We start from the raw sequence: 26,165 nt of genomic DNA, 5'->3' as shown, positions 1-26,165 counted from the left end.
TCCAGGATAGCCAGGGCTACACAGAGAAACCCTGTCTCAAAAAAACAAAAAAATAAACAAACAAAAAAAGAAACTCCTTTTTGTATATAGATACTGAAGTCCAATAGATCATTCCAGTTGCCTGAGGCCAGTATCCTATTTCAATAGACATGGCATTGGTTGAGAACTATTCCTCGCCATGTTTCATGCTGTTATATTTAGTACCTCAAAGGTGGCACCCCCTCCCCCCAGCCCACCATGGTGAGAGGCTGGTTATTAACGTTAGGAGTTTCTGTTATTTGAGGGGTGCCACCAAATGGCCACTGTGGCTGCTTGGTTAGCAATGATAATTATTTTCAGTTCAATCCACCAAACCTCTATTGGCTTGCATACAATTATTCGACTGTTTTTCTAATCTACCTTGACCAGGACCAAACTTATCAAAACTATTTCTAGAGCATAGAATTTTAATCACTGTATTGAGTTAATGATTATGTGTGTGCATGAATGTATAATGTGCATGTGGAGATTGGTTGACAACTTGCAGGAATCAGTTCTTCTACCACGTGGGTCTGGAGGACTAAACTCAGGTCACTAAGCTTGGCAGCTTGCTGAGCCATCTCACAGGCCAGGAGTTCTGAGCAATACTTCTTGGAGGACCTGGGATAGGATTCAGTACTAGGTTGGCAAGTGCCAGGTGACCAAAAAAAAAAAAAAGTCATCTACATGTAGACTTGACTCTGGCTTTCTACCTGTGCCAGGACGCCTACACTCTTTTGGATTATGGTACAAAGAGCTGCTGCACTTATCTGCCCACCCATACCTCCACAGCCAGCCTTTTTTCTTTTCTGACATAGAAAAGTCTTTTCCTTAGAATCTGAGCTGCACCACAAGCAGTGCTTTTAGTTTTCTCTAGAGACTTGATGGAAAGTGAAGATGTAGATGCCTGGAAAATCATCACCTGAGATTCTGACCAGGTGACTCTGCAGAGCACCTCTGAAGGCACACTTGTCACCTTTTCCTTATTTCAAGCCTGCCATGGGGTATCCTGTCTAAAGTGCTCCCTTTTTAGATCTAGCCAGGGATGAGCATTCTATGGCCAGCAGGCTAAACCTGGCCTGCTGCCTGCTTTTGTAGAGTTATATTGGAGCATGGCCATCTCATTTGTTTACATTCTGTCTGTGGCTGCTTTCGTGTGCCACAACACTGAAGTTGAGTGGTTGCAGCAGAGACTCTGTGGGCCACAAAGCTGAAAATATTGATTATCTGCTCTCCGAGAAAAGCTTGCTGAACCCTGATGTAGGGCATCTCTTTTGCTTAGTGTCTTTTTTAGGTGATGCCCTTGGTGCTGATGACATCCTCTATCCACAGGCTAATGGCACTGTGCATAGGTGATTTATGTGACTCTGTATAGCTATATATCATTGTACGAGTTCTCAGTGTAGCTGCACTGTAACAAAGCTATATCTGCATCCTTCTGTGTGGAGTGGGCTCAGTAACTGGCTGGCTTTGTTTATTATTATTAGTTTACAGTAGCTTTAAGTTTTATATTTTGAGAATAGGTTAAAACTCTGACCTCTTACCAGCCCTGACATGGTTCTTAATAAATACCTAGATTGAGTTTTATAGCTTTCTGTTTTCTGTTGTTACTTTGTTTTCTTTTTTCTCCTGCTGGTGTACTGTTTCGGCCACACCCCTTTCGTGAGGATTCCTTGGATCTTCTGCTCTTATCTCTGATGAGAGTTGAATTAGCACTTCTCTCTTCTCAACAAGACCACCCTTTTATTTTTATTTAGTTATTTTTAGTATTTTTTCAATCTTTGTATGTTTATGGGTATTTTGCCTGCATGTTTTTTTGTGTACAATGTGTATGCATGGCCTGTGGAAGCCAGAAGAGAATGCCTGATCCCTTGATCTGGAGTTACAGGCAGTTGTCAGTTATCATGTTGGCTCTGGGAATAGAGCCCATGTCTTCAGGAAGAGCAGCCAGTGTTCTTAACCAGTGAACAGTCCCACCAGCTCCTATATCAGTGGTTCTCAACCTGTAGGTGATGACCCTTTTTCAGTGGTTCTCAACCTGTAGGTGATGACCCTTTTTCAGTGGTTCTCAATCTGTAGGTGATGACCCTTTTTCAGTGGTTCTCAATCTGTGGGTTGTAACCCACTTTGGGGGTTGCATATCCGGTATCATGCATATCAGATATTTATATTAATAACAGTAGCAAAACTACATTTATGAAGTAGCCATAAAATAATTTTATAGTCGGGGGTCACCACAACATGAGGACCTGTATTGAAGGGTTGCAGCCTTAGGAAAGTGGAGAAACACTGCCCTATCTCTTTTTCTTTGAATCAGAACTGTATATTTTTCTGTCCATTCATATTCTTGTTTTATCCCTCCCATTCCATATCTGGGCCACAAAGAAAATCTGAGTCTCTTTAAAATGTAAATTTAATATTGTATTTGTGTTTATATTCATGTACATGAATTGCTTGTCTATGAAATTGTAAGTTCCTGTGAAAATGTTTATTCTTGAGTATTTTTCTTCTAGTAGCTCATGCAGTGTTTGATAGTACCTTATGATACCTGTTGGCTAATTGACAGTTCTTCCTCATCAAAGGTCTCTCAGCATTTGATTCATCCGCTGATGGGTGTGAGCCTGGCTTTGCAGAGTCATGTGAGGGAGCTAGCAGCATTGCTTCGGATGAAGGACCTTGAGATCCAGGCCTACCAGGAGACTGGGGCTGTGCTGAGCCGAAGTAAGAGGGCATTCTTAGAGGACTGAGTGGGGAGTCCAAGAGTCTTAGAAAAGGGGAACATAATTTGTATTAAGGATACTTCTAGAGTTGGAGATGTGGATGAGTCGGTGGCATGCTTGCTTAGCATACACCAACTCCTGGGTTTGAAACTTAGAACTGCACATAAGTGGGAGTGTTGACATAGCATATGATCACAGCTCAAGAGGTAGAGGCAGGACATTATGGTGATACAGCAAGTTCAAAGCTAGCCTGGGGTACATTAGACCTTGTCTCAAAACAAAACAAACAAAACCCCCAAACAATGAAGTTTTCTCTTTCTAGATAGAAACTCTAACAGCTGAGGACTTGATACTAGATGCCCTCTCTGTCTGCCTTAGGTACCTGGCTGGGGCCCTTGTGGCCAGTAAAAGCTACAACAAAATCCAGATATGTCCTAGGCAGTAATGAAGAAAGACTTTGGAAAGGGGTCAACAACTCTTCAAAATCATATTAGCAGAACGTGGACTCCAGAGCTGAGAAGCTCCTGGAAATCTAGTTTTAGAATCAAAGTTCTATGTAACCTTTGTCTTGTGACAGGGCAGTCTTCTAGAGCAAATGCTACTGCTGAAACAATTGTATTGTTTGGGGGTTTTGTTTTGAACCATTATTGCTAATTGCCCCTGGTCTTCTCCTTTTGTTTAACCCATACCCTCAATCCTCCTCTTGAGGGCCTAGGGCTCTGTGGATGTCAAATCTCTGACTTCCTTCCCTAGAAGTCTTGGGCCTGACTTTCCTATCATCTGACCAGTGTGAAGCTATCCTTAGGCTCATGTTCCTTTATCTCTTCTTAATTACAGGTCGATTGAAGACAGAGCCATTTGAAGAAAATTCTTTCTTGGAGCAGTTTATGGTAGAGGTAAGGTATTTGTAGTTTCCTTTCTCCTTCTATAAATTTGGGCAGAGTGCCTGGGTGGCAACCTGCATTTTGGGCGTTAGGTGGCTTGTGTGGTTGGAAAGCCCTTTGCCTGAAAGAGTTGCTTATGGAAAGTTTGATGAAGCTTGAGATGTGTGCAGAGGTGAAGAGTGAAGAAGGTGAAAGTGGGTTTCTCCTACTTAACATCTCTGTTAAGTGCATTGTGGCTGTCACTTAGAACTCTGTAACCTTGGGAAGGTCGGTTGGCTGCTGTTCATTTCTGCTTGCTGAGATCTGAATTAGTAGAAGGGTGGTCATTTGTTATCTGGTGCCTTTAGCATCTAGCAGTAGAGGAAGGTGTAAAAAGCTCAGGGCTACCATTTGGGGACTGTCTTGTGGGCACAGCAGGCTGTGGAAAATCACAGTGTTTATACAAAGGGTCTGGCACAGGAATGAATGGGGAGTAGATAATTGTGGCCTGTCAGAAGCTTCTGCCTAGGTTTCCCTTCTAAGGATTGAGCTTGGCCAAAAGGAATATGCACTGGATGCCAAACAGTGGGAGTATTAATAATAGTGACCTTTGATAATACCAGTCAATATTGGTCTTTCCCTTCTCGACTCTTCTGGAACTTGGTGTGTGGGTAGTACCTTAGTCTTGTTGCTCCGTTTTAAAGCTGTACATGTTAGCTACCCGTGCTACTACTTTAGGATGAAAGTAGACAATGCCTTTTAATACTATGTATGGATTGTTCATATTTCTGTCTTGCCATCTAGACTAATTGTAAGCTTTTTATGGACAAAGTCTATGTCTCATACTTTTCCTTAATGGGAAAGTTAGCATTTTTTCCCTCTTAGGGAGGGGCATGAAGTGAGTATGCTTGATTGAAAACCTTCTGTTCTTCTTCCGAATGTTGGCTGAGCTCTTATATCCAGACTCTCAAGAAAAACTGTGAGCTGGCTGCTCTGTCCTTGTACTGGAAAACCAATGCTCTGCAAGAGGACACACATGCAAAGTCTTGAACCTTAGTAGGAGTTAGCTTAACAAATGTTTCATTTATCAGTGTGCATGTGTAAATGAGTGGGAGCACACATGTGGCACAACTCTCAGGAGCTGGCTCTCCCTCTTCAGCGTGGTGTCCTGGAATTATATGGCAAGTACTTTTGTCCAGTGAGCCATGTTGCTGGCCCCAGGTGTTAATCTTATGGGAGAAAAAGAGATAATATTAAACAGAACTTGTAAGAGATTCTCTAGGCTACTTTTCTCTCAGTGGCTTCTTCTCTCTATTAAGTTGAGCATGGGGAGGTTAATGTGTTAGTTCTCTGCCTCAGAGACTCAGGGAAGTAGTACAATGCTAATTCTCCTGCCTCACACCTCTCCAGCTTAGCTTCTATACATTTTACTTTATATGCTTTTGTTTTAGCAATGTAGAATGTCTTTTATCTTCCCCAAGTGTTATTTTCTTTTGCCTGTATCTTTGCATGCATTCTTCCCTTTGTCAAGAATGTCCATGCTTTCTCCTTATCTACCCTGAACATTTCTATTCATCTTTTTAAGCAATAGCTGCAGATTCTTAGGAGACCTTCCTTGTAAGGGGAATCCTTCCCTGCTACTAAAGTGCGATGGCTTAAATCTCTACTTTATGGCTCACTGTTTCTATATCAGAGAGACTGTGGCTCTCTTTTGTACCAACCTGTGGTCATGTCTGAGAGCAAGGACTGGATAAATGCATTTCTATATCCTTTACATGGAGGGCAGTGGCTAGAAGTAGTAAGCTCTCAGGTTTTTGAATGACTATTTTGATATATTTGTGCAAAGGGGATCTTGTGAAAATTGTGGCAGTGTGTCCCATGGATACTGTATTTCTTTTTTTTTTTTCTTCCGAGACAGGGTTTCTCTGTATAGCCCTGCTGTCCTGGAACTCTGTAGACCAGGCTGGCCTTGAACTCAGAAATCCACCTTCCTCTACCTCCCAAATGCTGGGATTAAAGGTTAAAATTAAAATTGTATTTGAGGATGCCTGTTATTCTCAAGGTTTATTTTTACAACTTAGAACAAATTATTTCCCTCAGAACAGCTATTATCTCATTTGTAAAACTGAAGGCTTAGTATTTTAATGCTGTCATGAAAGAGAGAGCCCTGTAGAATGGTATGGGAAGGATGTAGAATCAGATGCCACCCCAGGAAGGCTGTTGAGGTCCTGAGATCAATTTACAGCAACCACATGGTAGCTCACAACCATCTGTGATGGGATATGATGCTCTCTTCTGGTGTGTCTGAAGACAGCTACAGTGTATTCATATACATAAAATAAATAAATAAATCTTAAAAAAAAGAAAGAAAGAAAGGTCAGAGAGATAGCTCAGTGGGTAAAAACACTTGCTGCCACACCTGTTGTCCTGCATTCACACTCAGGACCCACATGGTTGTAGGAGAGTACCAACTCCTGCAAACTGTCCTGTGACCTACACACACACACACACACACACACACACACACACACACGGGGTGGGGGGGAGAGTAAAAAAAAAAAATGAATACAATTTAAAAAACCCAAAAGACTACAGCTTCCTGTCTTTCAAATCTTTTCCATTTGTTTTTTGAGTCTGTGAGGCTTGGCTGTGCTCCACTCAGCTCCCAGAGGACCAGAATTATTAGAACAGTTGGTTCCAAAACATAACACCTGAGTCACGTGTGCGGCTCATGGCTATTACATCCTAGTCATAAGGCCGAAGCAGGAAGATTACCATGAGTTTTAGGCCACCCTGGGCAGTGAGCACCAAGCAGCTTACATAATAAGACCCTGTAAAACAAAATGTGGTGTGTGTCTCTGTGTGTGTCTGCCTGTCTGTATGGTGTGAATCTCTCTCTCTCTTCCCCTCCCCCTCTCCCTCTTCCCCCCTCCCCCACTCTCTCTTTCTGTCTGTGTGTATATATATATATATCTGTGTGTGTGTCTGTCTGTATGGTATCTGTGTATATGTCTGTCTGTATGGTGTGTGTGTGTGTGTGTGTGTGTGTGTGTGTGTGTGTGTATGTGTGTGTGTGTGTGTGGTTCAGAGCACTTGTGGGAGTCAGCTCTCTTCTTCCACCTCTCTTCTTCTACTATGTGTGTTCTGAGGATCAAGGCCATCAGGGTTGGTGGCCTTTTGCTCTCTGAGTTATCTCACCAGTCTCAGATTTCTATTTTGAAGATAAGGAAATGGAGTCCCAGCAGTTAAGTGGCTGAAGTCTGAATGCTTAAGGGCTCTCTCCTTCTATCCCTATTATATCTCTCCTATCTATTGGTTGTACACTCCGGTGAGGGAAGCCATGAATGCTTGGGTAATGAGAACTCTTGGGACCTCTGGGGCATCCATGCTATCTTCAGAATGTCTCACGTAACTGCTAGAACTGAAAGGTTGTGACTGGGACTGTAGAGCTACCGTATCTTTTCAGTTACTATGCTTGCCTGGAGTCCTATAAACAGGACATAAAAGGGTCAGGAGGTCATCCAAGACTGGATTGAAAGGATGTGCCATCAAAATAAGCAACATGGAATAGAAAATAAACAAACCAGGGTGACAGTTTGGGATGAACAGGCAAGGAGGCCAGGCCTGTGTCAGAGGACCATGCGGTCAGTGCCTGGGGCTGCTTCTATTCCCATTGGAAATCCTGCTAGGCAAGAGGCCATAGACATAGAGCACAGGCCCAGGAGGGCATAGAGAGTTCTAGGATGCTGAAGTTAGATATTTAACCACTGAACAGAGGTTACTTCCTCATATTTGATCCTTTTGCTTTACTTCTTCCCTTAAGAAACTCTGACTTAGCTAGGTGCACTAGTTAGTCCCAGTACTTAGGAAGTAGAAGAAGCAGGCAGATCTCTGCAAATTCAAGGCCAACCTGGTCTACATGGCAAGTTCCAGGCCAGATAGGATTACATGGAGACTCTGTCTCAAACAAACAAACAAACAGGGCTGGAGAGAGATGGCTCAGCGGTTAAGAGCACTAACTGCTCTTTCAGAGGTCTTGAGTTCAATTCCCAGGAACCACATGGTGGCTCACAACCATCTGTAATGGGATCTAATGCCCTTTTTTGGTGTGTCTGAATACAGCTACAGTAGGCTCGTCATATATATAAAATAAATAAATAAAGTCTTTAAACAAACAAATAAACAACCTGGCCTACATGGCAAGTTCCAGGCCAGATAGGACTACATAGAGACCCTGTCTCAAACAAACAAACAAACAAACTAACTAACTAACTAACAAAATACAATAAAATAAAGAACCTCTAATTTTTCACTTTCAGAGAACATATGGACACCAGTTGCTAGTGACCCAACTAAAGGGAGAATTTGCTATGTAGAGCAGCTTGATCTTGAACTCATAGAGATCTACCTGCTTCTGTCTGCTAAGTGCTGGGGCTAAAGGTGTATACTTGGCTAAGTCACAGTTTCTTAAGGGAAGAAGTGAAGAAGGAAAGATCAAATATTGGGGAAGTAACCCCTGTCTAATGGTTAAATATCTTCTCTAACTTTGGCATTCTAGAACTTTCCTAGTAATGATAGAATGATGTCCATTGGCATGATCCTTACATAAGCTAAGATTCCTGTAGATAGTGCTGTTCAATGCTAGAGGCTGAGAGGCATCTTTAAGTGTGGAAGAGAGCCAGGCGGTGGTGGTGCACGCCTTTAATCCCAGCACTTGGGAGGCAGAGGCAGGCGGATTTCTGAGTTCGAGGCCAGCCTGGTCTACAGAGTGAGTTCCAGGACAGCCAGGGCTATAGGACTATACAGACAACCCTGTCTCAAACAAACAAACAAAAACCCAACCAAACAAACAAACAAAAAATAACAAGAGTGGAAGAGAAGCTGAGGAATTGGGGGCTGTTACACATGGCAGGATGACTATGTAAAGGATGAGATGGGCTGGTGAGGCCCTTACAGGCTGTTCTGTTGTTAAGGGTGGGAACTGGCTGGTGAGGCCCTTACAGGCTGTTCTTGTGGAGGGGTTCCTTTCCCTGTCCCTGCCCATGCCTTTCTTTCCCCATCTGGTTGCTATCAGGCTGTGCGGCTGCTGGCAGGCTCTTTATTTATTTATCCCAGTGTAATGGGGTGAGGAGGGAGCTGGCCTGAGGTTGGCTTTCTGAGGCCATGCCACTGAGCCACAGGCGGTTAGCATGGGTGTGTGAGTCACTGGGGCTGCATGCTGCTTAAACCATACTCGGCCAGGCTCAGGGATAGCAGGCAGCCCAAAATAGAGCCCCGCCCTCTGCAGCTGGCAACCTCTGGCTAGGAATCAACCCTTTACACCAAAACCTGGGCAACTGCACTATGTTGGCTTTCTCTGGGTGGGGGCCCTTACAGAGATAGGGATTTTGTAGCTCTCTTCTCAGACTTTACACAAGGATAACCAGCACATCAACATCTCCCATTGCTGTACTTTGAATGTCTCAGACACTTAAGTAATCTCCTTGGTATAATCTGATAGCTAAGAAGTATGAAGCCGATACTTGACATTGATCTGACTCAATATCCTAAATGTAGCCATAGTTGTAGTCTAGTTCCAGCATTCTAAAGCATTACCTTGCATTAAGAAGCTACCCACTGCGTTCTTCCTAAGCTTGAGTTTATGTCAAAGGCACTGGACAGACTTGGGGGGACTCAGGAGCACCCTGAAAACTGCTATCCTGTTACATGCATCCACAGTGGGTTCTCCTTGTTTTCTCTGGATGGGCCTCTTTTTTTTTTTTTTTTTTTTTCACCTGCTTCAGGAATTTTTGTGATACCCAGGATCGGATCCAAGCTCTTATTCACTCTCCCTTCCTCTGGGTTGTCTCATTGAGCCTAGTCCCAACACCACTATAAACCACTGAGAGCCAGTTTTATAGCACCACGTCATATAGACCCACACTTTTTTCTGCATTCTTGATATTTCTGCATGGATATCTCACTGCTATTAATGCCTCCCATGCATGCTCCATATGAATTATTTACTTTTTTCTTTAAACCTATTCTTTATTTGTATTCTTTACCTTGGCAAATTGAACCATCATCAGTCAGTTTCCTAAGTCAGAAATTAAGGTTTCACCTGCATTCCTCTTGGTCTTTTTTTTTGGGGGGGGGGGGGGGGGTGGGGGGGGGGGGGGGGCGTTTCAAGGCACGGCTTCTCTGTGTAGTCCTGGCAGTCCTGGAACTCACTCTGTAGACCAGGCTGGCCTCGAACTCAGAAATCCGCCTGCCTCTGCCTCCCAAGTGCTGGGATTATAGGCGTGCACCACCACTGCCCGGCCCTCTTGGTCTTCATTTCCAATTATGACTCACCAACCACTGTGGAGTCTGTTCTTCTTTAATCTAGCTTTTGTTGTCTTAGATAAGCTGATACCCTTTGGCTTGACACTACAATAGCCTCCTTACCTGCCTTTCCATCACCCCCTTTCCGCTTCCCATTTGAACTTACAATTATCATAAGTTGTCTCTTTGAAAAAGAGGCCTGATTGTCTTGCTTTCTTGCTTATAGTCCTTTAGTGGTTCTTAGTGGTTTATAGTGGCATGTAGGGTAAAGGCCAAATTCCTTGTTTGACCATTCATGGTTGGTCCTACTTACCTCTTCATCTTGATCTTCCATCCTGGTTCCCCGAATTTATACACCTAAAGAATTATAGCTTACTGCTTGCACACATCTCATTCATTTGTTTGGTATTGTTTTCTCTCATTTTGTTCAGTGTTCCCAGTTCTTTGTAGGTATAATCCTTTTGTGGGCCTTGATCTTTCCTTCCTTCAGCCTGCTCTTCTTTCAGGCATAATAGACCATGGTGTTATTCCTATAAGCCTTCTGCAGACTGTTTGTCATATGGAATAATCCAGATATCAAGATGGGAGGCAGGGAAAATTGAGTTGGCCAACCTTTCTCCATTTAGATTTTTTTCCTGTATGGCGCTTGGTAAGTCCTTTTTTTCACTTGTTTTTCCTTTTGAGACAGTCTCACTAAGAGGCCAAATTGGCCTCAAACTCATGATCCTCCTCCCCTAGACTCCTAAGGGTTGGAATTACAGGAATGTGTCAGGGTACCACAGTCTTTCTTAGTATGGTTTCTACAGTACAACCCATCCTCTCTTTCCCACAACATCACTCTTTGATTCTTCTCACAAGCTTGTGCTGCTGCATGGCTTAACTGTTGGACTGTCCTCAGAGCCAGTCCATGGTCTTATCTCCCCTCATTGTCATTCATCTCAGCTAGCCCAGCAAGCCCAAGTACTCCCTGACAGCCTGGCATGCTGGTGCATGGTATAGTCTGAACACTCAGAAGGCTAAGGCAGGAGGGTGATGGAGTTTGAAGTCATCCTGGGCTATAGTGAGCTTAAAGCCAGTCTAAACTACTCAGTAAGACCCAGTCTCAAAAAAACAAAACAAAACAAAAGGCCCACAGAACTCCTAAAACAAATGCAAATAAACAACAAACCAATACATATTTTCATGTGGAGATATTATAGACATTTTTACATTTAGTATTTCCCAAACTGAATTCTTACTCTTACATACCAAGTTGCTTTTTTCCAAGAACCTTCCTATTTAAGTTAATTTAACTTAATTGAACCAAAAACCTTGGAGTCACCCTTGGTGACTATGTCCTATATCCAGTTCCTCAGAAAGTGCTGTTGGCTCTACCTGAAGAAAGGAATCATAATCTCACTGCAGTTATCACTGCCCTGAGCTACCATCATCATAACTGCACTTCAAAAATGGCCTCCTTACTGGCATCTGTTGCAACCTCAGGAATCTAGGAGCACTTAGCTGGTCAGTTCTGGCTCAGAGTTTCTCGTGAAGTGGCTAGTTACCCCCATAGCCATCAGTGTCACTATTGCACCAGTAGCTACAGCTTCTGGGGAGGTTGGTACTGTATAACATGCAAGGTCTAGTGTTAGTTAAAACCACGGGTATCTTCTCTTCCCCAGTAGCCTGTACAGTGCCTTCTGACGCTATGTGAATGAGCCAATAGGGAGCCAGTTTCCTGATCAGTTTAAGGTTGATTTCTTTATGTCCTGTATCCAAAGAGTATGGTGTGTCTTCAGTAATTTAGTCTTATTATATAGATATATAACAGTAACCTGGCTTTACAGTATAGTTATGGTGAACAACTAAGAGTGAAGGCAATAACCTGTGTTCTTCTGGATGCCTCTGGGGCTTCCCTAACCAATAACTTATAGGGTGTATCCCATGCCTGGTACTGAGATTTGTATTTAATAATCTATATCTTTTGGGAGCAGTATTGCCCATCCAGAAAAGGCATTTCTATTCAAACTCCTTTTAAAATATATTTTAATTAGCCTGTAAACTAATGGATTTTCATAAGGCCTCTTCATATATCCTTGGGTTGAAATAAGGACCTATAGGGTAGACATGGTGGAACATGCCTTTAATCCTAGAACTCAGGACTTAAAGGCAAGTGGATCTCTATGAGTTCGAGCCAAACTAGTCTACATAGTGATTTCTAGGTAGCTAAGGCTATAATAGTGAAACTCTGTCTCAAGATCTCTAAAAAGAAATATGAAAAAGGGACCTTTGAAGTTGAAGCTTATATTGAAAAGACACATAGACACAGATTTGAGAATCTTCTGCAGAGGAACAGTGTTTGAAATTGTGAGGATCGATTCACTACTTGCTGAGGAGAGCAAAGACAGAGGCTTGGTGATGGAGACTTGGGGAACTTTGATAACTGGATGGAACAGGAATCTGTGAAGGAAACTTTAGGGATGAAGAGAGTCAGGACAGAGTGGTAGATAGCCATGAAAGGGGAACTAGCAAGTTCTTCTTATGTAAAATATACAGTATGTGTGTCTGCTAGACCCCATTCTGCTTCTTCATCTAAGCCATAGCTTTGAATTTGTCTCAGTTACTTTCCTATTGCTGTAAAGAGGCACCATGACTAAGGCAACATATAGGAGAAAGAGTTTATGGAGAGCTTACAGTTTCAGAGGGTAAGTCCATGACTACTGTGATAGGGAGTGTAGCAGCAGGTAGGCAGGCATAGCACTGGAACACTAAGCACAGAAGCTTATATGTTAGGACACAATCACAAGCTAGAAAGAACCAACTGGGAATGGGGTGGGCTTTCCAAACCTCAAGGCCTACCCCATGGTGATACACTTCCTCTAACAAGGCCACACATCCTAGTCCTTCCCAAACAGTTCCATCAGCTAAGGACCAAACATTCAGACATATGAGTCTATGGGAGCCATTCTCAGTTAAACCTACCACAGAATCCTTACAACAAACCCAGGCATACTACTGTCTTCATGATAAAGATAGACTAGCAGAGTGCCAGGAGGGAAGTGATTTGCTTAAGGTCTCTAAGTTGATTCACCTTTATTTGTCTTGAATCAGATCCTGTGCTATTGTCATCACCAGAGAGGATGGATGAGCTGCAGTGCCACATGTAGGAGGGAGACTATGAGAATGACTGACTGACAAAGAACAGATCTTAGGAAATGTGTAACCTTGGACAGTCTCTGCAAACTAGGCAGTTCAAGAAGGATCAATAAATAATATCAAGGAGATAATTAATATAGATCTATTGTTAGAGAAGTTTCACAACAAATAAGAAATGAGAGAACCTGAAGAGTAGGTTAGCTAAAATAAAACGGGAGGCTCACGCGTTTGAAGGCAAAGGGGGAAGGTGGGAAGAAGGAATGTCTTCTGGCAAAGGGAAGGGGGATATATGGGAGCATCAGTCTGTGCAGCTGCCTGTGGCTATTTGGAGGCCATGCAGGGACAGGTGGTAGTTTGAACATAGATGACTAGTTTTAAGCTGACTTTCAGCTTCTTTCCCCCAAGAAATGTAGTATTTTCATCCAAGAATTTAAAACTCTTTCCCAAAGGCATCCACTTCATCCTTCACTAAAAAGAGGGACAAGAGGGTCTCCTCATAGTAGTACAGGAAAAAAAAAAGAGGGTCAAATGATTGCCTGACTCTCTCCCTCTGTGTGTGTGTGTGTGTGTGTGTGTGTGTGTGTGTGTGTGTGTGTGTGTGTGTGTGTGTATGTGTTAGAGACAGTGGAAAGGACAGAATTCAGTCTGAGTGATACTCTTCCCCTTCTGAACTCCTACAACATATTGGAATTTTCCTGTGTCACTGATGCTGCTGTTACAAACATTTCTATACTTGTTCCCAAGTGTTTTTTAATGGGGAAGATATGGCAGCTGGAGTGTGAGGCAGCTGCTCACATTGCATCTACGTTCAGGAAGCACAGAGAGATGGATACTGGTGTTCAACTGATTTTTATCCTTTTTATTCATCCCATGGCCCAGGGCTCATGGTGTGGTGCTGCTCCAATTTAGGGTGGGTCTTCCTCCCTCAAACGAGACACTCTGTCACATTCATGCACCCAGAGCATGTCTCCTAAGTGAGTCTAGATCTTGTCAAGGGGATAGTCAATATTATCTATCACATGATGGTTTAAGGGAATCCTTTAAGAGCTCATTTGGTCCAGTTAATTTTATACTTAAAGTCTGAGAAATTTTGATGTTGTATATTGATCTTTTAGAATCTTTATTCCAAGAGCCCCTTCCAATCCAGTGCAGGTAAAGGTAGGAATGGGCAACACATGCAAATGTTGATTTAAAGAAGAAATGATTAAGGGCTGGTCACATGGCTTGCCAGGTAAAGAAAGATACCAAGTCTGATAACCAGAGTTTGATTCCTAAGACCTACACAGAGGATGGAGAGAACCTACTTCCACAAGGTATTCTTCTACCTTCACATGTGGCAGACATGTGCCATCCATGTGCCCATATACATCTACATATATACAATAAATGTAATTTTAAAAGTTATAAAGAGCAAAGGAACAGTTAGCTATCTAGCTGTAGTGGTTCATGTCTATAATTCTTAGAATTGGAGAATGGACTGAGGCAGGAGGATTACCATGAGCTTGAGGCTAGCCTTGGATACATTGTAAGACCTGGTCTCAAATAACAAAATTAACTAACTAAAGAAAGAACAGTTAGTGGAAACTGCAGTGTCCCATTGAGAGGCTGCAGGGAGGGCAGAGTGAAATTGTTTAATTTAATGTTTTTGTACACAATGTAAGAAAAACATTTCATGATGTCGTGGGCATGTAGTAATAGAAAAGATAAACCAAAGAATAACTATTTATGTATCTAGCATTTTTTTGGGAAAGATTGATACACTGTAACAACACGTTTTTAGCTCATACAATGTATGAGAACTCTGTCTAAATCTGTTTGCTACTTTTTACCTTTTCTGGTTTTAGCAAGTAGCTTTATCAGTGTGTATTCAATTCCCCAATGAAAACAACCCCTGAAGATGTTTCAGTTATTGGAAGAGTAGAACTTCCAGGTAGTAACTAATAAATTGGTTTTAAATGTCTTCATTCCTAAATGAACTAACAAAAGCCAGATTAAAGATATTAGACCTTTCTGTTTTGACTAGACTGGTGGGCCAGTGAGGTCCTGGGACCATCCTGTCCCTGTTTACTCTGTGCATGGGTTAGGGAGTGCTCCTGGCCTTTACATGGGTGATGGAGAGTCTAACCTAGCTCCTCATGCTTACACTGGAAGTGTTCTTACCCATGGAGTCATCTCAACCCCCAGGAAAGGCCTTCCAATCCACATACTTCTTTCCTATCCCAGCTCTCTCTCCTGCTCTCCTCCTCCATCACTTCCTTTTATCTTCAGTGGAAGCCTGTTCCCTAATGCCCTTGAAGCCATGGGCTGTAGCCCAGGTTCCGGGTAACCTGAACTGCATGCTTAGGCTTACCTTCCTTTCTCATTTGTACTGTCATCAGAAATTTGGGTTCTGGGTACCTTCATCGTTACCAGATGATACCAGGGATAACAGGGTTCTCTCTTGGTGTTCTTGGTTTCATTAATTAAGGAATTTAAGAAAGGGCTCAAGTAGAAGCTTAAGGACAATTTTATTGGAGTTTAAAAGAAAACCCAGGGCAGGCAAGCTAAATCTTTGTAATGCCTGGAGGAAGGTGGTGGAGGAGAGCAGAAGAAAGGCCATGTTGTTAGAGTTAAGCTGACATAGAGATGAGGCAGGGCACAGGCAGCCACATGGTGGGAAAGGAAGCTCCAGAGAGAGGGTAAGGAAGTCCAACATGCCAGGGAAGCCCAAAGTGTTAGAGAGATCACGCTTAGAAAAGGGGTGCGAAGAAAAAGGAAGGAACCTTTGTCTGGGTAATTTAGAAAAGTGGGCAGATGTAAGCAGCTTGTCTACAGTTATGTAAGAGACATGCTAGGGGTAAGAATTCTGGGAAAGAAAAATACATTATCTTCCACCTATCTCATTAGCATGGCTTAAGGGGAACCCACTTTCCTAGATGTAGTCCCATCTCCTTGAGGAGTAGTTCCTCTTGACATGCCCAGTGCCACCCATGCTAGAGATTCTATTCTCTTGACCAGAAGTTTTCTCATAATGAGCCTCAGCTTTTTACTGCTTCTGTGTCAGTGTCTATGTGTGTATGTGTGTGTGTGTGTGTCTGTGTGTATGTGTCTGTGTGTGTGTGAGTCTGTGTGTGTGTGTGTCTGTGTATGTGTGTGTGTCTGTGTGTGTGTCAGTCTGTGTGTGTCAGTGTCTATGTGTGTCTGTGTGTGTGTGTCAGTGTGTGTATATGTGTGTGTGTCTGTGCGTGTGTCTGTGTGTGTCTGTGTGTGTGTATGTGTGTCAGTGTCTGTGTGTGTGTCAGTGTCTGTGTGTGTCTGTGCATGTGTCTGTGTCTGTGTCAGTGTGTCAGTGTCTGTGTGTGTGTCAGTGTCTGTGTGTGTCTGTGCATGTGTGTGTGTGTCTCTGTGTGTGTGTGTCTATCATTGTCTGTGTGTATGTGTGTGTGTGTGTGTGTCTGTGTGTGTTTGTATATGCACAGATCTTTGTGGAGGAACCAAAGGCCAACTTTTGAGTGTTTTTACCATTCTTCTCCTTGCTTGAAAATTCATCCAGACTGGCTCGCCAGCTTACTTGTCCCTGTGTTGGGACTTTAAGTGTATGCTGCTGCTTTTGGCATTTTACATAGGTGCTAGGGATCAAACGCTGGCCCTTGTGCTTACACAGTGAGCACTTTACCAACTGAGCCATCTACATAGCCCCCTGCTTCTTTTGCTTTCTCTATTTTCTTATTGCAAACACTGAAAATGGGGGCGGGGAGGTGTTCCTCTAATTGTATCTTGAGTTTAAAAGTGTCACAAATGTTTGGAGATTGGTTTTTGGATGTTGTACCCTTCTTCAGGGAAGGATGCAGATTGAATTATACAACTTTCATTGAACCTCACTTCTGGGGCTTTGCCTGTCTAGAGAAGTCCTGGATAGTAAGTGAGTAGTGTAGAAGTTCCAACTTGGGAAGGATCTCTCTATTAACTCACAGCTGCCTTTCTGTAACTCTATCGACCAGAGAAGGGACTGAACATCTGTGGCCATCTGCTTTCTGTTGTTTTCTTGTATTTTAGAAAGTTTAGGATCTAGAATTTTTAATTCTCCCTGGTCCTAGAGAGCCCTAATGACCAGGGAATGTTCTAGCTGTACTGACTTCGCAGAACCACCCAGGTGGACCAGCAGCAATACATAGACCACGAGCCAGACTCTCCTAAAACCATTCCTGAGGCTGGAAGCCTGAATCAAATGGCCATTATAGTACTCCTATCAGGGCTCCCCATGCCAGTGTTCAGCTTGTCCTCACATATAAATATAGGTCTCTCTAGATATAAAAGTGAGAGAGTCTGTGAATTGCTTTTTTTCTATACTCCCTTTCATGGGGCAAGCTAATGAGATGCATATCGTTAAAGGTATGATGTTTTGTGGGATGAAGTCTTTTAAACTGGATGTGCCTGGCTTAGTTATAGCAAATATTTACAAAAAAAAGGGACATACCATATAAAATTAGAGTTCTGAAAATAGCACTGAGAGAGGGAGGAAAAAAAAAAAACCAGGACAGAAAATACAGGCCAGTCTGTTTGGGGAAAAGGGGAAAAGATAAAATGAGAGAAGCGCCGGCAGTAAAAACAGCATCTTAGTAAACAGACTATAAAAAAAATTGTGACCTGCTTTCTGGCAACCCTGGTGGCTGTTGAGCGGGTGAAGGTGGCAGAGCTGGCGTCTGTGTGGACACACGGTGCCCGGGGCGCATGGCTCCCCTGGCCTCGCAGGGCGTTAAATTTAGCCACATAATGATGGGCCTGAGTAGCTGCCTCTTGTTGACCACACCATAATTACTGCTTTGCTTTATGAATTTTATTTTGCTTATTCTGTTTCCTCCTTCTTTGGCACAAAAGAGGCCTGGAGTGGGGGGAGTCCCGCCCCCACACCCCTCCCCTTACTGGACAAATGAGTCTTCACAGAAACTTGGGCTCTTGGGCCATCAGAGTGTAGAGTAAGAGCCATTGATTAATCAGAGTAAGAGGGAGGGTTGCTGGCCTCCAAGGGTTTTACCTCCTTGGCCCTGATTTTCAGGTTCTGTCCTGCAGTCTTTGGCCTTAGGTAGAACTTTCATGTGAGTCTGAAATGTCAAGACTTACCCTGTTTGCACCTTCAAGAGTGAGAATCTTTTGGATGTAACAACAGGACAATTTTAGTGTTTCGTCCTAAGCCTTCCTCCAGCCACCTCCCTCCAGTTAAATCCTTGGAAGCTTGGAAGATTTGACAGCATTTTGCATCAAGAAAAAGTACAGCTAGGCATAGTAATGCACGGCTTTAATCCAAGCAGTTGGGAGGCAGAGGCAAGTGGATCTCTGTGAGTTTGATGCCAGTCTGGTAAAGACAGCTCCAAGACAGCTGGGACTATGTAGAGGCTCCCTCCAAAACCAAACCAAAACAACAGGTGCATTGTTTTGCATACTTATAGTTATAGTGATATCAAAATGTTTAGCATATTAGTGACTCTTTGATAACATAAAACATGTGTAGGAGGCTGGGGAGAGAGCTCAGCAGGCAAACTCATTAGGACCTGAGCTTGTGTTCATTCATTTATTCATGTGTGGAGGGCAGGAAGCAGTGCACATGTGGAGGAGAGAGGACAGCTTGAGAGTGTTAGATCTCTCTTTCCACCATGGGAACTTCAAAGCTTGGCAGCAGGCACCTTTACTGGCTGAACTATCTCATTGGCCTGGGATCTGGGATCCTTAGCAGCCATGTAAAAAGCCAGGTGCGGTGACACATGTCTAACCTCAGCTCTCATGAGGGCAAAGGCAGGTGGATCCTCAGAGCTCAGCCAGCCTAGCCAATGTGAGCTCCTGGTTCACTGAGAGAACCTGTATCAAAAATGAGATAGAAAGTTAGTGAGATGGCTCAGCGCGTAAAGATGCCTGCTGCCAAGCCTGATGACTACAGTTTGATCCCTGGATCACCAAAACGTACATGGTGGGAGAAGAAAGTTGACTACAGAAACTTGTTCTCCACATATGCTACACACACACACACACACACACACACACACACACACACACACACACACCCCAAATAAATATTTAAACATTTTTTAAAAATGTTATATGTAAGTACACTGTAGCTCTCTTCAGATGCACCAGACGAGGGCATCAGATCTCATTATGGATGGTTGTGAGCCTCCATGTGGTTGCTGGGACTTGAACTCAGGACCTTCAGAAGAACAGTCAGTGCTCCTAACCACTGAGCCATCTCTCCAGCCCCCTTTAAACATTTTTTAAAAAGAATACAATGAGCCGGGCGGTGGTGGCTCACGCCTTTAATCCCAGCACTTGGGAGGCAGAGACAGGCAGATTTCTGAGTTCGAGGTCAGCCTGGTCTACAGAGTGAGTACCAGGACAGCCAGGGCTACACAGAGAAACCCTGTCTCGAAAAACCAAATAAATAAATAAATAAATAAATAAATAAATAAATAAATAAATAAATAAATAGAATACAGTGATAAGCAGCAGAGGAAGGCACCTGGTGTAGACCTCTGGCCCCCACATGTACATTAGCTCGAGTTTTTGAACACCTGTTCACACATGAATACATAGATACACATGCACACACACACACACAAATATGTGCTCAGAATATTTTAGTGAAACTTCAAGTGCTCTTCTTGAACTTGGATAGGCGCTGCTTGGGATTTAGTTTGCTAAAACATGCCGTGGTCTTTATCGGAGAGGTGTGCTGAGCCTTAGCTTACCGACAGTCCCAGAGAATGGGCCAGAATCTTTGGCCTGAGATCAAAAGTGCAACACTGAGGAGAGAACATAGGCCGCAAGGGCATTAGGAGAGTTGTATGGACGAGGTCCTGGGTCACTGGGGGTGAAGTTCTTGACTGTGACCTAGGCTGCCATCTACCTATGTCCCCAGAGTGGCCTTGCAACTGAGGAAGTGGTGGAAAAGGAAGGGCAAACAGGGGTTGTGGTCACGGTGCTGGCTTATCCGTCACTGGCCAAGACTGTCCTATTTGTGTGTTGGGGGGTTGCGGGGGGGTTGGGGGAGGAGGTGTTGCACTTTGCTAAAGCCAGGCACGAACATGTCACGGAAAAGCTTCTTGCAGCTCTTGTTTTCTCAAAACAAAGGAAGCTCCTTCCATTGCTGGAAGTCGTGTGCTTGAGCACTGAGTTTGTTATTGCCTGATAACCTGGCCACCAATTCCTGCCCTCCTCTTCACCCCATACAGCCGTGATTTAGTGGGAACAGCTTCCTGTCCCTACCCAAGGCAGCAGGTTCACTCTCTCTTGACCCCAGAAAGAGAGAAGAGAGGAGTCGACTTCCTACCCCAGGGCCTATTGGTGTCTTCCATTGAGACTGTCAGCAAGTGCTTTTCAAAATAATTTGCATTGCATGTAAGTAACAGGCAACATGAGCTCCACAGGGCTTATACAACTTCAACTGCATCCAAGCTATTCTATAGATGAGTCCTCTGAACACACGTGTGGGTATCATGACAATGCCAGCATGTTATAGACGTGTTTAAAGGCTTGTGCTCAGCCTCTTTAACTCTCTTATCAAGCCTCAGTGTAAGGTATGGATTGGTACCAGTTGTCTAATCATACTGTTCGTATTTATTTTAAAGAGGAGATCTTGCTGTGCTGCTCAGACTGCCTTTGCATTCAAACCCTCCCATCAGCCTCCTGAGGAGATTGCTGGGATTAGAGGTGCAAGCCACAGCACCCAGGCTCTGCTCTTACTTTAAATAGCATCATCCTAGAATTTAGAGACTTTATGCAGCTGGGTGTGGCGAATTAGGCTTAAGAGGCTGATGAAAGAGGATCACAGCAAATTTGAGGCCCACCTAACAAATCCAAGGCAAGCAGAGCTCCATAGGGAGACCTGTTTCAGAAAACCAAAAATCAACCAAATGAAAGGAAAGTGGAATTCATCCCTTTGGATCTGTCAGCCTAGTGATCATACCTAAGGTAAGGGGGGATTTCTTTCTTTTTTCCAAATTTTGTTCTATTTATTTTTTTGAAATAGGATCTACTATGAAGCCCTGAATAGCCTAGTACTTACTATGTAGTTCAGAATGATCTTGAATGTGTGACAATCCTTCTGCCTCAACCTTCTGAGTGTTTGGATTATAGGCTTGAACCACCCTGGAAAAAAGACTTCTGGCTCAGTGCTTAAGAGCACTTGCTGCTCTTGCAGAAGACCCAAGTTCAGTTCCCAGTACCCAGATGGTAGCTCATAACCAGCTATAAACAGTTCCAACAGATCTGACGCCCTCTTCTGTCCTCCTCTGTCCTTGAATACACAACACATGGAGAGAAAATGGTCATACAGATAAAATCAAAATAAACAAATCTTTGCTGGATGTGGTGGTTCATACCCTTAATTCCAGCACTGGTAGGCAGAGGGAGGCAGATCTTTGTGAGTTCCAGGCCAGCCTGGTCTGCAGAGCTGGTCCTTGGGCAGCTAAGGCTACACAAAGAAGTCTTGTTTCAAAATCAAAGCAAATCAAACAAAAACTCAAAACAAAACAGAAAGATAAACAAGAATTTCTAGGACATTTGGCTGTTAGAAGCATGTTAGTTAGAAGCTGTTAGAGCCTCGGTTGCTAGTTCATGCTGCAGGGCTCTGACATGAGGTAGAAAGGTGAGTTAAAGATTTCTTCCTCAATGTCAAGTTTCTAAGGTTAAATGGTGTAAGCAGGAGATAAAATTAAGGACTGTGGTGATTTTCCGGTAGGGCATTGATTCTAAGCCTTAAACTACGACATAGGCAACTTAATGAGGTACGGGAGGAAGGGAAGGGTGGAGGCTTTCATTTTGTTTATTTTCTAGTTTGCCGTTATCAGCTAGATATGAGGTCTTTCTTACCCAGATTGATCACATGTTTGCCCAGCATTACCTTAGTCTTCTGTTAGAGGGCCACCAAATTGTTTCTCGAGGTTGAGGGGATCTAGGATTGAGGAGAGAAGTAAATATTGACAGAGTTGGTGGAACGCAGGTGAGAGATAAGAAATGTGCTTTGGATTAGAAATGTGGATTATTGGCAGGGTCACTTGACAGCCCTATTTGGAGGATGGTGATGGTGAGGAAATAGTCAAGAAAAGAGGCTAAGAGCCCAGGTCAATAGGACAGCTAGGTGGAAGGCATCAGCTACACAATCAAAGGGTTTTCCTTGCTGGGTGGGGGTGGCAGTAAGGGGGCCGAGACAGAGCCTGTTTGGAAAGTAAACCAAGCATTTAAAGGACTTAGAGAGTCTCATGAGGAAAGGGGTGGGAACTGCTGAATTCCTCTGTTGCTAAAGGATGAAAAGAAATAAGCAGACCGAACCTGACCCTCTGTCTTTTTGCTAATACCCGTTAGCTCAGGAGATCCACAATCAGGGAAGGAACCAGGGGGAAGCTATTCACCAAAGAGAGTCTTAGAAGGTTCGTGGCTTCCAATTACCCCTAAAGTCCACACTCCCTAATCTGCCAAAGGCCCTTAGATTGAAGCACTACTTTTATCCCCATTCTTATGCTAGCTAGGCCACACCCACACCCTCACATCTTCACTTTCAGTCACTGTGAGCTGCTGTCAGTTTCTGAAGCCTATTCTTTTCTGTGGGTGGTGGAGATTGAACCCAGGTCCTCTGGAAGAGCAGCCAGTCCTTTTAACAGCTGAGCCATCTCTCCAGCCCACCCATTGTTTTCTTATCTGTCGTTTTTTAGCATGTGGAGTTTCTCCTTGTAATACTGCCAGAGGCACATATACAACAGCAATAAAAATTTCCAACTTGTTCTGTTTTTCTATGTGAAGCAAGTCCCCTACCACCAAGCTACATCCTTTGCTTCTCTTCATGTTTGGATGTCAATGAAGATGTTACTTCCTCTCAGGGCATGTCCTCTGGTCCTCTACATTCTGCCTCCCTTATATGCTTGCTATTCACCTTCACTGTTACAAGCCTTCTCAACAGTACTTTAACTCCTATCTTTTGTGGCCTCCCTCCCTAGGGACATTGCATATTGTTTACTTTGGCTGATCCATTGAAAGCTTTTTATTTCATCTCCTCTCTCTTCTGCCCTCTCATCCCATCCTTCCCACCCTCCTTCTCCCCTCCACTCCCCTCCTCTTCTTTCTTTTTTCTTGACAGGGTCTTACTTGTAGTCTAGGCTAGTCTAGCAATCATAATCTTCCTGCCCCAGCTTCCCTTAATGCTAGGATCACAGGCATACCCTACCCTTACCAGCAGCTGCAGCGTGTTCAAAGGACTTTTGTCTTTATGATGTTATAGCTATCTGGTGAAATCGGCAGGCTCCACTGAGTACAATCAACACAAGAGTTTGATCACCTACTTAGATAAAAAAGAATAAAAATAAGCTGGTGTAGGTGCTGGCCTTTGATGTCAGCACTGTGAAGACTGAGGCAGGCAAGTCTCTATGAGTTCAAAGACAGCCTTGTGTACAGAACAAGTTTAAGGACAGTCAGAGCTACATAAATAAAGCTAAGGTACCAATTTACATAGTCATTGCTTTGTGTTAAGCCCACTAGGACATTTAAGGCTAAGGAGATACGATGGTTTGGCTCAGAGAAATCGAGTGAATCAAAGTCTCATAAGTTACTGTGGTATAGACCTCATCCTTTGACTTTCTAGTACAACTCTTTCCCTACAGTCCTACATCATCTCTGAGACTGTCCTAATGAGATATATTCGATGAGAAAGCATTACTGTATCTCATTGTAAACCTGCCAGTTGAAGTGCAGGTTCTGAAGTGAAAGGAACATGGGTAAGCAGGAATTATCCTACACAGAAGGTCAAGGAAAAATGTTAGAACTGTGCAACATGGGAATGAGCTGAAAGGGGATTGGAAGAACTTCTCTATCTTGGAGAAGGGTCTGAGACATACTGACATTTTCAGCTGCCAAATGCTTTACTTGGGGCTAAGAATAGACTGGCCCAGTGGGGTGAGAACAGAAATAGGGGTGGGCACATATTTGGCAGCCATCTTCCAAGACTTCCAAGACTTGTTTAATCCCTAAACAAGTAAGGTGGAGGACCTATAATGTAATCAGCCAGAAAGGATGCCTCTCATCTCTTTTTATCTCTCAGCTTGGGAACTGGAGTGATGGGTATTATCCAATTCAGTGGGAAGTGTAGTCTCTAGGGAGAGCTCACATAGGACCAGGTTCAGAATTTATCCCTGTGTCCTACCTTTGGGCAGAGAAGAGGATGGCCCTGCAGGGTCGGACCAGACACTCTTTGTCCTGCTGTTTCCCAAGTGTCTCCTGAAGAGTGATTCAAGGCCAAGGTGACAGTGGGTTTGGAGTCCAGATGAAAGGGTTTCTGGGACCACAAGACAAGATCCCTTGTGTGGTGGCCGCTGGAAAGAGGAGGGAGTGTGTGAGGGTCAGTGACGCAATTGCCCTGGCTCACAAGCAGGGAGGAGGAGAAGGCTCGCAGTGTGTCTCCTTATAAAGAGGGCTTCACCACATGAAGTAGTGGTGAAGGTGATCCCACTGTGAGTCACCCAGGAAGGGACACCGTGTGCCCGGAGCCCAGAAGGGAGGATCTGTGGATTTCCCACTCTTCCTTCTATGATCTTGTGCGTAGTCTGGGTTGTTTCAGTCCAGCCAGTTACATTGCTCCTCTCCTGCCTCTAACCACCCCCATGGACTATTCTTGATATGTCTGGGTTTTGAATCTGTCAATTTGTTCTTGAGTTCTAGTTGTTTTGTTTTATTTTGTTTTCTACTGAAATTTGGAATCTATTGATTTCAGGAAACCCAAACCATAACTAATTGTGTTTGTCTTTGAGAAGATGGCCTGGTGGCTCTTTGCCAAGCACAGTCCTGGCTCTTAGATTGTGTTTGCTTTTCTCCTTACCTTCAGCCAAGGCAGGTATCACATCCTGGACTGGAATCTGGAGGGATTCTAGGGCGCCCTGGATCCAACTGCTGCTCACTTGATGGCAGCTATAGTCTGTCCTTTATTGAGGTTTGGGACTCTAGAGAGCTCTGGGGAGTTTCCCTGTAATCAGCCAGCCACCAGCCCCACACTGCCTTGTAATAAAGCAACTCTATATTTGTTCTGTTTATAGTCTCCTCTGTAATAATGCCACAGCCCTCACTTCTCTTTCTCTTTAGGAGATTTTCTGGGTAATAGAAAATTCTGAAATGTTAAAAGAGGAATGTAGACTCAGAAGACATTTTTATCTAGAGACTGTCTTCATCTGGAAAGGTGCCCAGGAAAGGCAGGCAGTCTGTGCCTTGAGGAAGCAGCATGCTGCAGTGAGCATGCATGTGCTCACATGTATGTACATGTGTATGTTATGTGTTTACATGTATATTGTGTATGTGCTATATGCACTTGCATACATATATACTGTGGCCCTGAGGATGGATGTATGAAGACGGGCCCTATGTGAGAAGCTGTGAGTGTGTGCTGGGGGCAGATGTGGGGTACAGCACCCTTGTAAAGAATGTGAGTGGTATAGGAAGGGTGAGCACAATAATGGGCAGGTTTCAGAACTGCTAGTCTAGGTCCAGAATAGACCCTTTGAAAGCCATCCTTCCACTCATCCTTACAATGGTACCCTTTTCTCTGTCCCCCAGCCTTTTGGGGCCAAAGCCCACTGATTTTGCCAGTGTTCCATGTTCTTCTTGCCTTTCCTCACCTCACTTGCAGCTAGTTAGAGAGAAGCCAGAGACACACTGTTGAGGAAAGGGTCTGTGTTGTAAGTTGTGTTCATGCTGTTCCTTCCCCCACAGTGGAGGCTCTGCATTCAGATTTAACCTGGATGGCCGACACTGAGAACTGTTGTTGCCAGGTTATTACTAACAATTCTGATGCTGCCCATTCCCCGCCCCCCAGATTCTATAAATACTTTATTATATGGCACTAATAAAACTTCAAGTATTTCTTTTTATTAGAACCACATAATATGGTAATTGTGTGACAGAACACAGCTCCTGTGAGCAGCCCCCACCTTCCTAGGTGTGGCCTCTCAGCACCTCAGCTTGGGTTAGGTCCACAGACCCTCTGTTCCTGAGTGTGTATGAAGGGGGCTGGGTTGGTGCTTTCAGACAGAACGAAAGGGTCAAGGCCTTTGAGCAAGATCAGCCTAGAGGAGTGAAGAGCTACTTAATAAGTTTTCAGAGTAGTTTGTCCTTGAGTATGAGG

At 43.7% G+C, this 26,165-nt stretch overlaps 1 protein-coding gene and 1 long non-coding RNA gene across 6 annotated transcripts in view; one reads left to right on the top strand and one right to left on the bottom strand.

Moving 5' to 3' along the window:
* Nhej1 (non-homologous end joining factor 1) overlaps window positions 1-26,165 on the top strand; it is a 92,956-nt gene that overhangs the window by 12,491 nt on the left and 54,300 nt on the right. For all 5 annotated transcript variants that reach the window (XM_031368024.1, XM_031368023.1, XM_031368025.1 and 2 more), the window contains 2 exons: window positions 2,601-2,739; window positions 3,576-3,634. In XM_031368024.1, the coding sequence (XP_031223884.1) occupies window positions 2,601-2,739; window positions 3,576-3,634 (198 nt within the window). The remainder of the gene's footprint in view (window positions 1-2,600; window positions 2,740-3,575; window positions 3,635-26,165) is intronic.
* LOC116088592 lies at window positions 21,134-23,293 on the bottom strand. Its single transcript, XR_004117938.1, has 3 exons — window positions 23,232-23,293; window positions 21,909-21,959; window positions 21,134-21,154 (listed from the first exon to the last, which is right to left on the bottom strand). It is a non-coding gene; the product is annotated as an uncharacterized LOC116088592 (long non-coding RNA).

Source organism: Mastomys coucha, unplaced genomic scaffold (genome assembly GCF_008632895.1).
Source record: "Mastomys coucha isolate ucsf_1 unplaced genomic scaffold, UCSF_Mcou_1 pScaffold14, whole genome shotgun sequence".
Taxonomy (NCBI): domain Eukaryota; kingdom Metazoa; phylum Chordata; class Mammalia; order Rodentia; family Muridae; genus Mastomys; species Mastomys coucha.
This window is presented reverse-complemented; position numbering and strand designations above follow the sequence as displayed.